Source organism: Pagrus major, chromosome 17, assembly GCF_040436345.1.
Source record: "Pagrus major chromosome 17, Pma_NU_1.0".
NCBI lineage: Eukaryota > Metazoa > Chordata > Actinopteri > Spariformes > Sparidae > Pagrus > Pagrus major.
This window is the reverse complement of record NC_133231.1, coordinates 24,320,586-24,335,351: the sequence shown is the minus strand read 5'-3', so window position 1 is coordinate 24,335,351 and position 14,766 is coordinate 24,320,586. Positions and strand designations below refer to the sequence as shown.

General features: G+C 41.9%; 1 protein-coding gene across 2 annotated transcripts in view; it reads right to left on the bottom strand.

Annotated features, from left to right (window-relative positions):
- Positions 1–8,160: 8,160 nt before the first annotated feature.
- ago3a (argonaute RISC catalytic component 3a) overlaps positions 8,161–14,766 on the bottom strand; it is a 31,082-nt gene continuing 24,476 nt past the window's right edge. For both annotated transcript variants that reach the window (XM_073485650.1, XM_073485651.1), the window contains exons 11-19: positions 14,626–14,759; positions 13,956–14,140; positions 13,470–13,629; positions 13,247–13,337; positions 12,934–13,128; positions 12,587–12,721; positions 11,916–12,017; positions 11,343–11,542; positions 8,161–10,569 (exon numbers count right to left, since the gene is read on the bottom strand). In XM_073485650.1, the coding sequence (XP_073341751.1) occupies positions 10,461–10,569; positions 11,343–11,542; positions 11,916–12,017; positions 12,587–12,721; positions 12,934–13,128; positions 13,247–13,337; positions 13,470–13,629; positions 13,956–14,140; positions 14,626–14,759 (1,311 nt within the window). In that variant the 3' untranslated portion in view covers positions 8,161–10,460. The remainder of the gene's footprint in view (positions 10,570–11,342; positions 11,543–11,915; positions 12,018–12,586; positions 12,722–12,933; positions 13,129–13,246; positions 13,338–13,469; positions 13,630–13,955; positions 14,141–14,625; positions 14,760–14,766) is intronic.

Here is a 14,766-nt window from a genome sequence, read left to right as displayed (position 1 = left end):
AACACTTTCATATTATTATAGTTTTGATTAAACATTTAAGGGCCTCAAAAATTAACAAAATCTCATTTGCAATTAAAGATAAAAAACTGTATTTTGATTACGGAAAATGACCATGCTTTTACAAGATGGCTATCTTCTTCGTTTATTTTTACAGGTTTTTGTTTTACAGTGTAGGGGTTCTTAAAAAGTAGAATAAATGTCAAAGACCTATGAATTACAGAACTGATCCTCCCTCGAAGTGTGAATTTCCTAATCAGCATGGTGTGAGGTCTGTTCTTCTGTCTTGAAGGGAAACCTACTGTCTAATGAAGAAAGGAGCTATTGTACATGGCCTCCATATTACCATTTCTCAATCCCCCAACATTGACATTAACATTTGCTAATAAAACCCGCGCACATATGCGAGGGATTTCAATTATTTAAACATTATTGTTATTCTAGATCCCTTTCAAGGCAAATCCTAAAAGCCTCACGCGCCCACACAGGTGTTCTCAGTTACTGTGGCTGATCAGACCTCCGGTGACACTGGTGTTGTGTGTGTGGAGCTCACACACAACATGCACAAACAAGAATAGTGTCGGTTTAATGTATTGTGTGGTGAAGCGAAGGACTTGATGATCAATGACAGCTTTTACACACGAGGTCGAAACCTGGCAGTGTATGTGAAAACACCATGGCTGTGTGGAGCGTGATGGGGCTGACAGTAGTCCCTCTCACTTCCACATCTTCTCGGGGTCACGCTCACTTCCACCTCACACATCACACCTGTAAACACTTCAGCTCATTAGTAGAAAACGTGTGTCAGTTGCTGAATACTGTCACTGGTCACCTGCTTAGATGTAGTCCAGAGCCGTCGAGTAGAGAGAGTTGCTACATCTCTGTTTACTCCAATGGACTATTTTTTGTAAGCAATGGTGGATCCTGGAGCCTCTTAATAGTTCCCAGAAATTAGCTGCAAATACTAGCAGCCCAGTACTGTAAATTAATCAATCAGTAATGCATGTATTGGCTACAAACTGCCCGACATCGTGCTTCTGTCTCTTTGTTTTCATGCATTTAAATTTCCCGCTTATATCGTCATTTTGAACTTCTGTTGTCGCGACTCTCTCTACTCCAGGGCTCTGATGTGATCCTCCACTTTCACTTTTTCTTATGCTGCATGTGCTCAGGTGTTGGAGTGTGTAGAAACCTCCTAAAATAATAAAAATGTGGGAAAAAATTCAAAATGGAAGAAAAGTAAAAGAAAGATAATATCCATGACCCAAAAAAGCGATTAAAAAACAACAGTTTCCTTTTTTTATCCCCTTTATGACTTTGTTTTTTTAAAGTTAGTTAGTCTGTTCCCATGTTTCATCTGCTGGTCCTATAAGTTCATAAATAATGAAATCGCCAATAGAAACCTCCTAAAGTAAAAAGAAAAATAGAGAGAAAATCATTTATTAAAATAAATAAGAAAGAAAGAAAGAAAGACAGAAATCTACGTTTGTTTTCCTTTGTGTGCATTCATTTTTCCAGTCAGTCGTAACTTGTCTTGCTCTCTTTGTGTGATTGTAACAAATATAATACAGTTATGATTTTAAATATTGTGTTTAAATCCACATCTCTGTCTCATCTCATCTCCTTATTTAGGAAACTGTGTTAAACAATCTGACGGTTTACTTGAGTGAGCTCCTAGAGTTCAGTCAGTTGGCTTTGACAGTATATTGGCATGCCATGTTTAAACGTACGTGGACTCTTTCCTCACATTAAAATATATTTTTAATATATTGCACATGCTTGTTTCAAAAGGCTAAATTTTGTAGCAGCGTTTGTGGCCTGCAGATGATGAATCCTCATGATTCTGGGGATTTCTTGACTTTTCCTCTAGCACCACCATGAGGTCAATCTGACTTTTTTATTTATGACCAAATACTGCAGAACTAATGGCATCCCCATCAGATGCACATTGTGCTTAATAGTAAGTCGCAAATGTTAGCATGCTAACCTGATAAAAGATGGTGATGAATGTGGTAAACACCGTCAGTGTCCCAAATCTGACAATATTCTCCCACAATGCAATGCAACACAAAAGAAATGGGGGAGCTGAAAAGACATTTTAAAAAATGATGTCTGGTGGCAAAATAGCTTGGGACAAAGTGTATGCCTGCTAGACATCTGTATGAAATTGTTATTGTGAGCTTGTTAGCGTGCTGCTGTTAGCATTTAGCTCAAAGGAAAACTGTTCAGTAAAGATGAAAATGTCATTTGAATTGGGACAGGCCTATATGTGTCTCTGCTGTTGAGTGTATTCCCCAAGTTTCTTTTATTTCTCATAACCTGATGCACATACAAAACAACATTTATTCGTCTTCCTCACACTATCTCACGGAGACAACCAGGGTAAAGCAAAGCATTTTATTGCAAGTATTAGTCAAAGATACACTTCAAACTGAAGCAAAGCAACACTAAAAGGCCAACAACCTATAAGAGAGAGTTACAAAAGAAAGAGACATTTAAAAACTGAAAGGAATAGAGCTGTTGGTACAACAGAGCCTTTGCAACACACAGAGAGACGGAGACATGGATCATCTGGTGGTGAAGGTTCACTGTTCAACGCGTACATCCGTTTGCTGGTGCCTCCCTCAGAGGTATCAGAGCCCAAGGTCTTTAGTTTGAAATAAAACTGACACAAGAGTGAGATGCTACATCGAAAAACATGACAATCAGCGCACACAGAAAACGTTTGAAATCCTTGGCCACTGTCGGATATCTGTCTTCAAAACCACCGTGTGTATACAGCATCAGGAGCCTAATCTCTTGCGCAATATTTGGTTCAAAGTCTTTACTGGAATGCTAATGGGATGAAAACAGGTTAAAACATCTTGATAGGCATGGGAGTAAACATTTATTAAACCAAAAAATGATTTAATGAACAGAGGGCCTATTTACTTTGGAACAGGATTGACAACACTCAAAAGCTCCATGTCTCTGATCCTCCAATGGGGTGAGGGACAACCAACACAAAAGTAAAAAATAAAAAATAAAACAAAGAGAAAAGAACAGCAATTCATCACAACACATCTCATCCTTGGTTCATTATACAGGCACAGGTCTCTGTAATCCAGCACTCTGGGGAACCTCCTGGCTCCTGTGAGGCCCGGGTCAAACTGCATCTGAAAGCACCGTCGTTTCGACGATACAATCATAGCCAGCACGTTTACACGAACACAGTGTGGAAAAGTCGACCTAGCACAATGTTCTCACGTCATTCAGAATTTATACGATGCTTTCTGAATCGTCCTCAAGGCAGAAAACACTGCTCATCAAAATCAAGAGCTGCTTCCACATGCGGTTTGACCCAGACCCGGTTTCTGTTCAGACATCACTAAAAATGGAACAAAGCATATTTTTTTTTGAAAGCTTTACGCTTGTTCGTACATCAGAGTTCACCAAGTTTTGTAGCAATGTTAGTGGTTTACATGAAGAAGAGATGAGGATGCCGGTTGGGGAATCAGGGCAGATCAAGTACGTAGGCTTGTTTTTTTTTTTTTCTCTTGGTAGGCCACCCAACACAGGCATCGCAAAGTCACATAGAAATCTGACGATTATGTAAGAACGCACTTAAGGCTGAGGCATGTCTTTTCTTGTGGAATGAGACCTGTTCCTGCTGTAAAAAAAAATGCTTCTGGCACAAGAAAGAAAAAAAAAAAAACAGGAGACGATTCAAGAGAAAAGAAGCAACACCTACGCTAAAGTTTTCACCGTGATCTGAAGATTTCAGCCTTTTTCCGACATCTTTCCTTCCTTCCTTCCTTCCCTCGCTGCCTTTTTTTAAAATCGAAAAAAAAAAAATTTACGCTCTCCCACCTGCCCTTTACCGGCTCGCGGTGGGATTTTCATGGCTGACGTACCAATTAGCAGCTCGGGATGAAATAAAACAAAAAATAAGTCAGCTATTCGACACTCAAGTCAGTGTGGTTCAGAAATGGTTCCCTTCGTCAGAGATGAGCTGCAACATGTGGGGGTTGGCGTTGGGCCTTCTTAGGTGTTCTAAAGAAGAGTGGAGGGTAAAGATTACAAAGAAAAAAGGAGGACGGAGGAGTCGACCTAAATATCAACCAGAACCTGATACACGGTTCTGTATCGCCAGGTCAAGTCCGCCTCCGCCCTTTTCCTCCACCTCGCACCCCCCTCCATATTGTTGTGCTTGCGTGTCTAGGAGGATAAGGCGTCAACATGGAGGGGGAGGGGCTAAAGGCCTCATCCTCCTGGCTCCGCCCCCACCATGCTGCAAATGTGATGCGGAGACTCCAGCCGCTTGAACGCACTCTCAATAAATACACCATAAAATATTCCGCACATATATATTTCATATATAAATTTAAAGAACGACACATTTAAATAGGACAACAAAATAAAAGTCGGCTCAAGAACAATTTCTCAAAATTGGATAAGTGTTAAGACAAAACAGAGATTTTTTTTTCATTTTTTTTTCATTTTTTTGTTACAGTTATACTTATTTTGACTCTAAAATAGTTACCGTATAAGAATATCGCAATCAGGCATTACTCAAGCATTATATGTCATAATAAAAGCAATTTGCAGTTTTTCTTTCATGTAGTATAACATATGCAGCATACCAAGGTAAGTGAGGTGCAGTGTTTTTCGAGATCTCTTGTAATAGAAAGATTTCACCCCGCCCCTGGACTGAAAAGGTACCCACAGAACTACAAGACCAGCCTTGGTTTTTTTCAGTCGACGACCCTACCGGCTCAAGACAGGGATACTTGCTGGGCACACATTCCCTCCATTGGGGACAAGACACATGGCAGGGCATTGCACTAAGATGAAAGAATGCCACGGGCTGCTACCAGGGCTGGGCATCGTGAGAAAAGCTTCAATACTGACACTGGTTCTGCCGATATCCCTCTACACCTGCTGTAAAAAATGACACTTGAATGATAGCATACCTCACTATGCAACAGACTAAACTATTTTCATTCATGCCGTTTCTTTTAGATCCTACTTATGTTGATTTCTCTAGTAAAAAAATGCCCGTGATTCCTCAGTGCAAGAATCTAATCTTTTTTTTTTTTGTTTTGTTTTTTGGGATGCTTTCGAATTCTGGCGCCAAAATCAGGGACCTTGTTTCGACGCCCAGCCCTAGCTGTAACAAAGTGTCGAGTGGCGACCGCCACCCGAGAGCAGGCCGACTCCCCTGGAGCCGCCGCCGAAGTCACAAGAGCATGAGGCACACTTTTTTTAATGACTGACTGCTTTGTTTGGTAACACACACACGTCCCTTCGACTCCTCGTTCACGCTGAGGTTTGGATCCGCTCCTCCTCCTCCCGGTCGGGAGGTAGAAAGAAGGGGCGACTGGAGGGACCGCGATTGAAAACCTCTTGGCTTTGTGTCTGAGTGAGAGTGGCAGTCTCTAAAGTGCTGTGCGATGTTCGTCATTCGTGGGCTGGGCTGTGTCACACCACGCTAGTGTCAGCTATAACCCCCCCCCCACCCCCCAAATACCCCACCACCCTCCGACCCAAACGCACGTTCCACTGTACCAACGACACCATTGGTCCAAGACACTAAATGCACTAGGAAGCGAAAGCTCAACCACAACCATATACTTGGCATATATTCTTTTTCTATGTAGGCTTAATATCTAAATACATGAAACACGAGTTTGCATTTTGCCATCTGTACAAAAAAACCAACCGAAACAAACGTGTACAGTGACTGTGTGTAAATGCAGCCGCTCCTGCGCTGCGATGTGTTCTTGAAAAGGAGATTCTGTTAGTTTGATTTGACATTTTTTTATCTTTCAGTTGACAGCACCATCAAGAGGAAAGGCACTTTCTGTGGACTTCTTCTCACTCTTTTGCTACCTTCCACTGCAAAAAAACCAAAATCAGGGATATTGATCGATTACTCAAAATGGAATACACCCTTCACTTGCGTTTAGAAAAGGGAGACGCTGACCTTTTTGAGTTAATTTGGCTGTTTTTCTTCACCAGACTTCGTGGGCAAGATGTTTTGTTCTCCTGTCTGTATTGAGAGCCACAGCTAGCGCTTATCTGTGAGCCGGGAGCGCTCTTTTATCTAAGTCATTTTAAAACGAACAGGAAGGACAAACACGTCTATTCCCCCGACGTCTGTTGAGGAAAAACCGACCTAATAAATAACATCTCCGTATCCCTCCAAGCGTTCACTTCCACAGGCCCCAATTGGTCTTGCTCATGTTAGGTCACTTCTCTACTAGCTAATATTTGCAAAGCAGAGCTGATGACATTTCAGTTGTAAGCGAGGCAAACACATCTGCTATGTAAACATGTGTTCAACTGCCCTCAAGAGTGTAGTTTATACACACACTGAACATCCATTACAGACAGCAGAGATAGCGAGTTACAAATGCAACAACCTCCAGTTTAACTTTCAACACGACCTGCCGCATAAAGTGATCAGCTTTGATTCCTTCCAAATCGCACAACCCACGATATCTTTACTGACCAGACCCCACCATTGTCCTTCAGCTCTAATCTTTCTCACGCCTCCCAGGGGGATCGGATGGGATTGTGCGGCCGTAGAATGTAGTTCTCTGGCACGGGGGAGTAAATGTTCGGGCGGAAAGGGGAGAGAGAGCAACAATAAGATTACAGGCTTTGTCACGCCGCAGACTTACCGGGAGGCTAACCCTTTGTATTCGCGAGCACATGAAGTGGCTCGGCTAAGGAGAGGAGTCTGAGGAAAAGCAACAGAGGTTGCAATCCCCACGTAAATCCCAAGAGGCTTTAACACAAAGGAGTGGAGAACTACTAGCCCTCGTCACGATATTGTTTGATCACACGTGTCCTTGAAATGGGTCGACAGCACTTTCAAAACCACTTCCTTCACACTCTCGCTCTTGACAAGGAGCAGCACCAGTTGAGGAAAAACTTGAGAACATTCAATACATCCGCCGACTCCTCTTCTATTCTACCGTTTGTCATCACAACAGGGATGTCTCAATACAAAGCCTTTTGGAGTACGGTAAAATGTTTTTTTTCTCTCTCCTCTGCGACAAACCTCCGACTGTACAAACATCTACAAAAAAGTAAGCATTCAACATCTTGCAGCTTTTTTTCCAAACAACAATGCAAGAGGCGGTTTAAGTCCACATCCCTAATCAATAACAGTATGACAGTCCAAACACACGTCACTAGATTCAACAACCCCACCACTGTTCACACATACACTATAGTGACACAGGAACAAGTCAACAGTCTATTGCAATAATAAAACCTTTGTTATTATATCTTTTTAACCGTTACTTATCATGATACATTTATTACTAAGATTAATAATAATTAGACTACATTTTTTTTTCTGTTAGCAAAAATAAGTGGTGTGTGCATTACATCATTTAAAATGTACAAATATACTTTCGATCTGGCTTTTAAAAAGGCTTTCAGACACTAGTGAAATCATGAAGGCTCAAACCCACTGGCTTCCACACTGGAGGGCTCGCCTACCACAAAGGCAAGTGCAGCAGCGGATGCAGGACCCTACGTTATACCTCAAAAGTCCAAGGGAACGTCTGCCATTGTACCGTTTTACAACGCCGATGGAAATCCTACACCTAGACCTCACCCGCTTCAACCACAGCACCTTCTCCGGTCCTTAAAGTGAGTTTTTCTTCGACCCTTCCCCACCTGCTCATCTAGCGTCTCATATAGAGGTTCAGCTTCAGATTCTAACTCAGACAGAGTAGCACCACACCTGTGTTCACTCCTGAAACACAGCTTCTTTTAGTGCAGATAACTTTTACAAACACCTCCCGAACGAGCTTCAGAGGCACAAAGGAGCTAAGTGGTGACTATAGTTCAGATACACGACTCATATCAACAGTCAGTTTGTACTTCTGCTGCAAGTATGAGCAACTATCTTAACTCCTCAGTGTTGTTCTGAAGCCAGTCGTAATTTGGGCCGGTTACATGGACACGGGATTGAACCTGGTTCCAACTTCTTTCAATTATATCAAACAATTGAGGGATGGACAATAATATTGGAGCGTCATCGGAATCTGCTGATACAGAAGAGGATTTCAGCCACTGCAAAAAAAAAACCAACATTTTTCTCAGAATTCACTCAATATTTGGAAAAAAAAGGAGAATTCTGAGAAAAATTTTGGTATTCTGAGGGAAAGGAAAAGTCAGATTTATGGGGGAAAAATCTAATTTTTTTGGACAAAAAGTCAGAATTCTGAGAAAAATTCTGAATTGTAAAACATTTTTTTTTTTTTTTTTTTTTTACAGTGCCCCTAATCCTCTTCCATATTTCATTACACTTAAGTAATGAAATATCGGCATTAGTCCAAAATGAACATTTCTGCCGATATGACAAGTCATTTTGAAAAACATACGTCTGTGTCTGGCAGTGGGCCTTACATGAAAGTTGGCATAATATAACGTTATTTTCAGAACAGGAGAGACTTCCCTTCAATCAGCGTTCAGACAGATTGAGTTGGAAACCATCCGCATATCAGATATCGACAAAAATCCAATATTGTGCATCCCTAAAATAGTCTTTTTAAAGAATTGGTCAACGATGAGGCTGACTCCATGCCCATGAACGCGGCCTTTTCAACACACTGTAGCAGCTGGATCCATGTCTGGTGATGATTAAGCAACAAAAGACAACTCTGCCTGCTTGGCTTGAACGCTGCTCCGAAGCAAAGCCAACGGTTAACACTGCCGAACAGGCAACACAATAAATATATTGATCTTAGGATGATTTGAATGAGATGTATAGAAAAGTCAGTAGACAGTTGTTGAGAAGAATAAGAGGCAACCGGTGAAACTTTCTCGCTTTAAACCATCTTATGCTGTCCATTTGTTGGAATATGCTTCTTTGATTATTTTACCCCAATGAAATAGGATCCCTATGATGCAGCTTTTGACCATTTAACACTTCCACCAGGCACTTGAATACTACCTCTTTATGGCCTTTATACTCCACTTTGCTGCGGTCAGGTGAAAAGCTTTAGGAATTAAGAAAATCAGCCTCATTAGCAAACTGATAATCAGGAATTCTGATAAAGTGTTCTCAAACCACAGAGGCGCATAACATCCTTCAATTCAAGTAAAAACACGAAAATCACCAACGCTGCAGTTGCACCATCTTTTGTCCGACAGCAAGGGCAAACTCATAAAACGTGCTGATCGATCGTCTCACAGAGGAGCAACGTGCGAAAGTGCCGAGCAAGTGGCAAACTTTTCTCTTGTCGAGGACGCTCTCTTTCAAATGAAATGTGTAACCGTTCTTTTAGTCCCCTAAAATCCTCTTCCCTTCGTTTCAACTGATTATTGCACTAGAGGAAACCATCGACGTGATCTCGATTTACCCACCGTCTTAAAGTCAAGAGAGGGAAACGTGAGATAAAGCACTGAGGGAAATGAATGCACTACGACTACTAAGATTAAGAACATAAGATTACATGATTTAAATGAGTTTAAAAAAAAAAGTCAGAATCATAAAATGTTTCACATAATGTAGAAGAAAAATAACAACCAGAATTAAATAACAGTGTTATACTTTAAATGAAATCCATAGATGGCTGCAGTTGAGCAAATGATATATCAGCCAATATAAACTGCCCCTGTTAAAATGTGACAGCTAAAAGATAAATCAAAACTGATCTGAAACCTTACAAGACAACAACTCTTTGTTGTGACTTTAAGGGGGCATTTATACCTCGTCGCCAACAGGTGGCAGTGTGCTCAAAAGAACATGTTGCTCCGTACAAGTAACTGGTGATTTCACACACAAGTGAAAAGTGACAGAACAGAAGACACAAGAGGAAACAAGGAAGAATAAAAGTGGCAATTGGGAGGACCTCTGGTCCAATGAAATAACTCTTTTCCAACTCCAGAGTCTGACCCTTCCTTCTCCGCTCCCCTATTTCTAACACTGGGGAGAATCAACAACAAACTACAGTAAAACTGACAGAATGTAAAAGTGCTGCTGCTCAAATTTGACTTGAGGTACTGTAGATGGCAAAGGAGCAGATAGTAGACTATAAAGAGTGACTGTGCCAAAGGAAGGGACAAGTAAAAACAAACAAGAAACACACCCACTAGGCCACAAGTAAAGGAGACATACAGGGGAGAACAGGAGGAGGGGCAACACAGGGGAGCCTGATAAGGGTGAAAATAAACTAGTTGGCTGGTTTAATATTGCATAATAGTGCTGAGTTTCTCTCTTGTTTGTTTTTAAAGCAGCGTTTGCATCCTCAGTCCAGTGTGGGGGTGCCTCCTTCCCTCCCTCCTCCCTGCTTTCCTCTGCACAGTGTCAGGTCCGGATTGACTAGGCGTGTGGGGGGGGGCGGGCGGGACTTGCACGTATGAGGACTCCTTGACTGGCGAGCCAGGTGTGCATGGATGTCTGTGTGTGTCTTCTGTGTGTGTTGAGGGTGGCATTGGTTGGGGAAGGTTGATGTAGATCAGGCGAAGTACATGGTCCTCAGGGTGTCGTGGTGAATCTGAACAGCTTTGGCCAGCGCCTGGGGGTCCCGACCGTTACTCTGACCAGACACATGGCTGCCCTCAGCGCTGCGGAGTGGAGAGGAGAGGAGCAGTTATTATACATGACCAGAGGAGGAAGTATTCTGATAGTAAAAGTTAAAGTTTGTAAGTATAATCAGAAAAATGTTCCCTTAGACTGTCACACTATTATATATTCTATCAGTCTATCATTATTTCTCATGTATCCATGTAAAAGCAGAATTTTACTGTTGAGGCGGAGCTGATTTTGTAACTATTTTGTAAACGACTGCTCCTAATGATTCTTTTCATTCTGGATTAAACTAAAGATTATTTCCTACATTACATCGACTGATTGTTGAATTACTTGAAGTGACACCCTCACAATGCTTTTGTCCAACTAATAGTCAAAACCTCAAAAATATTAAAAAATGAATTAAACATTTTAAAATAATTAAAAAGGAAAAGCAGCAAATCTTCACACGTGGGAGGCTGAAACTCTTTTCTGAAGTGTTTTTGCATTAAAAAAAATGTACTTTATTAATTATCAAAACAGTTGCCAATTATTTTACTGTCAATCGACTTATAACTTATCTTAAAATTTCAGCCATACTTTATACATTTTTATATGTTTTGAATGCAAAAATCTTAAGTTGTAAAGAAACAAGTAGCTAAAGTTGTCAGATAATTGCAGTGGAGGAAAAAGTATATCATTTCATTCTAAAAGTGGCATGAGATTAAAATACTACAAGTACCTAAAACATATACAGTACATAAGTAAACAGTATGCAAGTTATACAGAGCAAAAACAGGACCTCTTGTTTACTCCCTCCCTTCCTCACCTGTCGTGTTCTTTGTCCACCAGATGGTAGCGGGCGCGGAAGGCCACCAGGTGGGCGTAGTAGGCTGGCGCAGGGATGGAGACTGAGCGGGTACAGCGCACGTAGGTGTGGCACAACTGGTAGGTGAGCAGCTGGAACTCATCAGCGGTAAAACAATTGTCGTCCCACAGTACATGGTAGTGGGAGGGCCGACTGGTGCCCTGCGTGAGGGGAATCAAATGACACACACGTGTTATTAATAGACTCAGAATAAGGATACAATACGGTCTTCAAAAGAGACCTGAAAATGAGTGTGTCCAAAATGAGAAGTGGCCAGAGTTCGTTAACAGAAAATCTGTTTGCCTGTGGCAGGTCTCCAGTTCCCGATGATCTAACTTCAAATAATTACGAGAAAAGGGAAAGAATATAAGTAGAAGTATTTTGTCTCTTTTCTCTCAAGGCCAAATTATTTCTGATTTATGTTTACAAAAGCAGATATCTACTGGCATTCACATTTTAGTGAGAGAGAGTGTGATGAAATACCGCTGAAAAAAGGCAGCAGGCCTGTCAGAGAAGACAAGAGGTTAGTCTGACCTGTATTCCAGCGTGACTGCAGAGGTAAAAGTCAAACTCGTAGGGATGCGTGATGTCCGTATCCACGGTAGTACCAGCAGGAATGTTTCCACTGCGTCCAACCTGACGAAAGCAAAGTTGAGATCAGTTAGTCCATTATAATGCCCTTGGAGTGTTTTTTTTTCCCCCTCTATTTTTGTCCATGACAACAATAATAACAGAAAATGGAAGATGCAGGAGAAGAGCAGCAGAAAACAAAGCTTTTAAGGCACTAAGTGAAAAAAAGAGATGATGGACCAACCCAGGCAAAGGTTTATCAACTGCTTCCCAATCAACCAATTAAAAGCTTAATGCTCTAGAGAGCCTAATGCTCTGTATGGGAGTGACTGCACTGAATATAAGGTTGTTACTAGCCGAGTCTCACTCTTGGGGCCTTGAGAGCCACTCCAGAGCTCTCCGCTTGCATTGGGCCCTAATGCTTTAATCGAAGCTAATTACAGGGGTTAGGAGGGTGAACAGTCCAATTGACAACAAAAGGTAATTAAGGAGACCCATTTCGAGTACTTAACGTGCTGGCACAGAGCATTAAAAAAAAAGAATACGGACTAGCACATAACACACCGTACTGACTTTAATGGGTACCATCACCGTGTCATACTCAAAGAGCGTGTGTGGGAGTGGTGGGGACTCACTCTCTCGTTGCGGTCGGCACAGAAGAGGCGTGTATGGTGGCGTTTTTGCACAACAATGTAGGTGATACCTGGCTGGTACTCCTTCTCCAGGCTTATACAGGCCTCACGAATGGCCAGCAGCTCATAATACAGCACCTGAGGAAGAAAAAGAAAACGTTTTGCTTCAAATATTTAGTCCATGTTGCTCCTACATACCAACTTGAGGCACGTGAACACACTTAAGTCAGAAGAACCACTTACTGTAAAGCTACATATCTAAATTATGACCCATAAAACTCAACAGAATTTTGTCATGTGTCACATCCTGCCTCCAAACAATCGTTTTGTGAAAGAAGTTTGGAGCTGACCTGTCTGAACTGGCCTTCTGAAACTCCATCCCTGTAGAAAATGATCCTGGTGGGTTTGTAGCGGGTTGACTTGTAGAACTGAATGAGCAGTTCCCGCACCATGGAGGCCAGGTCCTGGATAACCTCCTGCCTTGGCCTCTGGACCCGCACAGTGGCACAGTACCTGCTTGGGTGGGCGTCCATACTGCCTACCACCTGGAAGAGCGAGGGGAGGAGCAGGAGGAGCAGTGATCAACAGTGGATGTCAGTTATAGGCATGATAAGGTTATACATTTCAGCAAGAGGTCAGGTGGAAAATGAGGAAGTAACTCACTGCTGCGATTGAAGGCTTCTTCCCATCTCCAGCAGGTGGATGTGTAACATCTGCTCCCAAGAAGATAACAGGCTGCTGAAACACTGATGGTCTGTTCATTGAGAGACAAAACAAAGACACAAAAAAATTTAAAACAGCAGTCCAGGCTATGAGAAGCAATTTAAAACCAGCACTGCTACGGTAGAGTGTCATCATATATCCAGAGAAGGAGAGCATGACTGACCGTTGGTGAGGCACCAGGATGTTGTTGATGCCTCCCAGCTTCACATTGATCTTGAGGCAGAGGTTGGAGAGGGTCTGAGGTGACGTCTTCACCACGTTCTTCACCTGGACACACTGCGTGGCCATGCCCAAGAGCGTGTCTCCCACACGCTTTACCTCCGCTATGGGTGGTTACAAAAAAAGAAACAGTATTCATCTTCTTTTTTTAAAAAAGTGAAAATATCTGTTCTCAAAATCCCTGGAAACACTTTCGGATTTACCGAGAAACACAGGTAAAAACAGTCTGACAAAAATGGAAAGAATATTTTGGTCATAGTGAAAGAACCATATTGAGGAGAGTGTACTGACATTGATTTGAGAAGCTGAAGAGGAGAGTATATTGCACCAGCACTCAGTCCCAGAACAGCATTAGAGTTCACACACAGTCTTAAACACAAGCACATCTCTGGATTCTAATACAATATTCATTTTTGAGCCGTTTTCTAACCATAAACTGGAGTCTTTCCCGGCAGAATGACAATGATGAGCTGCAGTCCGGCGTAGGTGTTCTTCAGGTGTCTGAACATGGGCTCCACGCTGTCCGCTCCCTGGGCGTATTTACAGAAACATGGCTGGCCCTGGATGGGCATCCCGGCATCCTTGGAGATCTTACGCAGCTGGTCTGTGAAACCCCTACACGAGGAAGAGGCAGGAAGGAAGGATGATGGCGTCAACAACAATCAAAACTAATGCACACATTATTCTGTTATCTTAAGTAGAGATTTTACATTTTAAATTAATATGTCTGACCATGTTTTTAATGATTCTACAATGCCAAGAATCAAATTTAAAATGTTTCATTGATTTTCAGAGTAACTTTTTAATGTTCTGGCAAGACTACAGATTTAAACCATCCTTTTAACTGCATCTGATATAGCTGTGGTTATTTTTATGAATATGCACTGCTTCTCTGGTATAAGCTAGTTTCATACAAATACAATCATCTCTAACATCATTACAAATTAATAAAAAAGGCAAAATAGATCAGTGATTTAATCAGTGGTCCAACAAATGTGTTTTAAACAATTCTGAATATACTTTAGGGAGCAAAAGAAAAGCACAAAGAAAAGAGAATCTCAGAAGGACCATAAAGGAAAAACATTTGTAATTAATCATACTTGAGGATTTCCTCCCGACACTGCCTCTGTGTGGCGAAGCAGGCGATGGCCCACATCTTGATCTCCACCCCGGTGTGGAACTGCTTCCCCCTCATGTCCCACACCCCGTGGCTGGGCGTGGCTACCGTGCGGTTCTGAAAC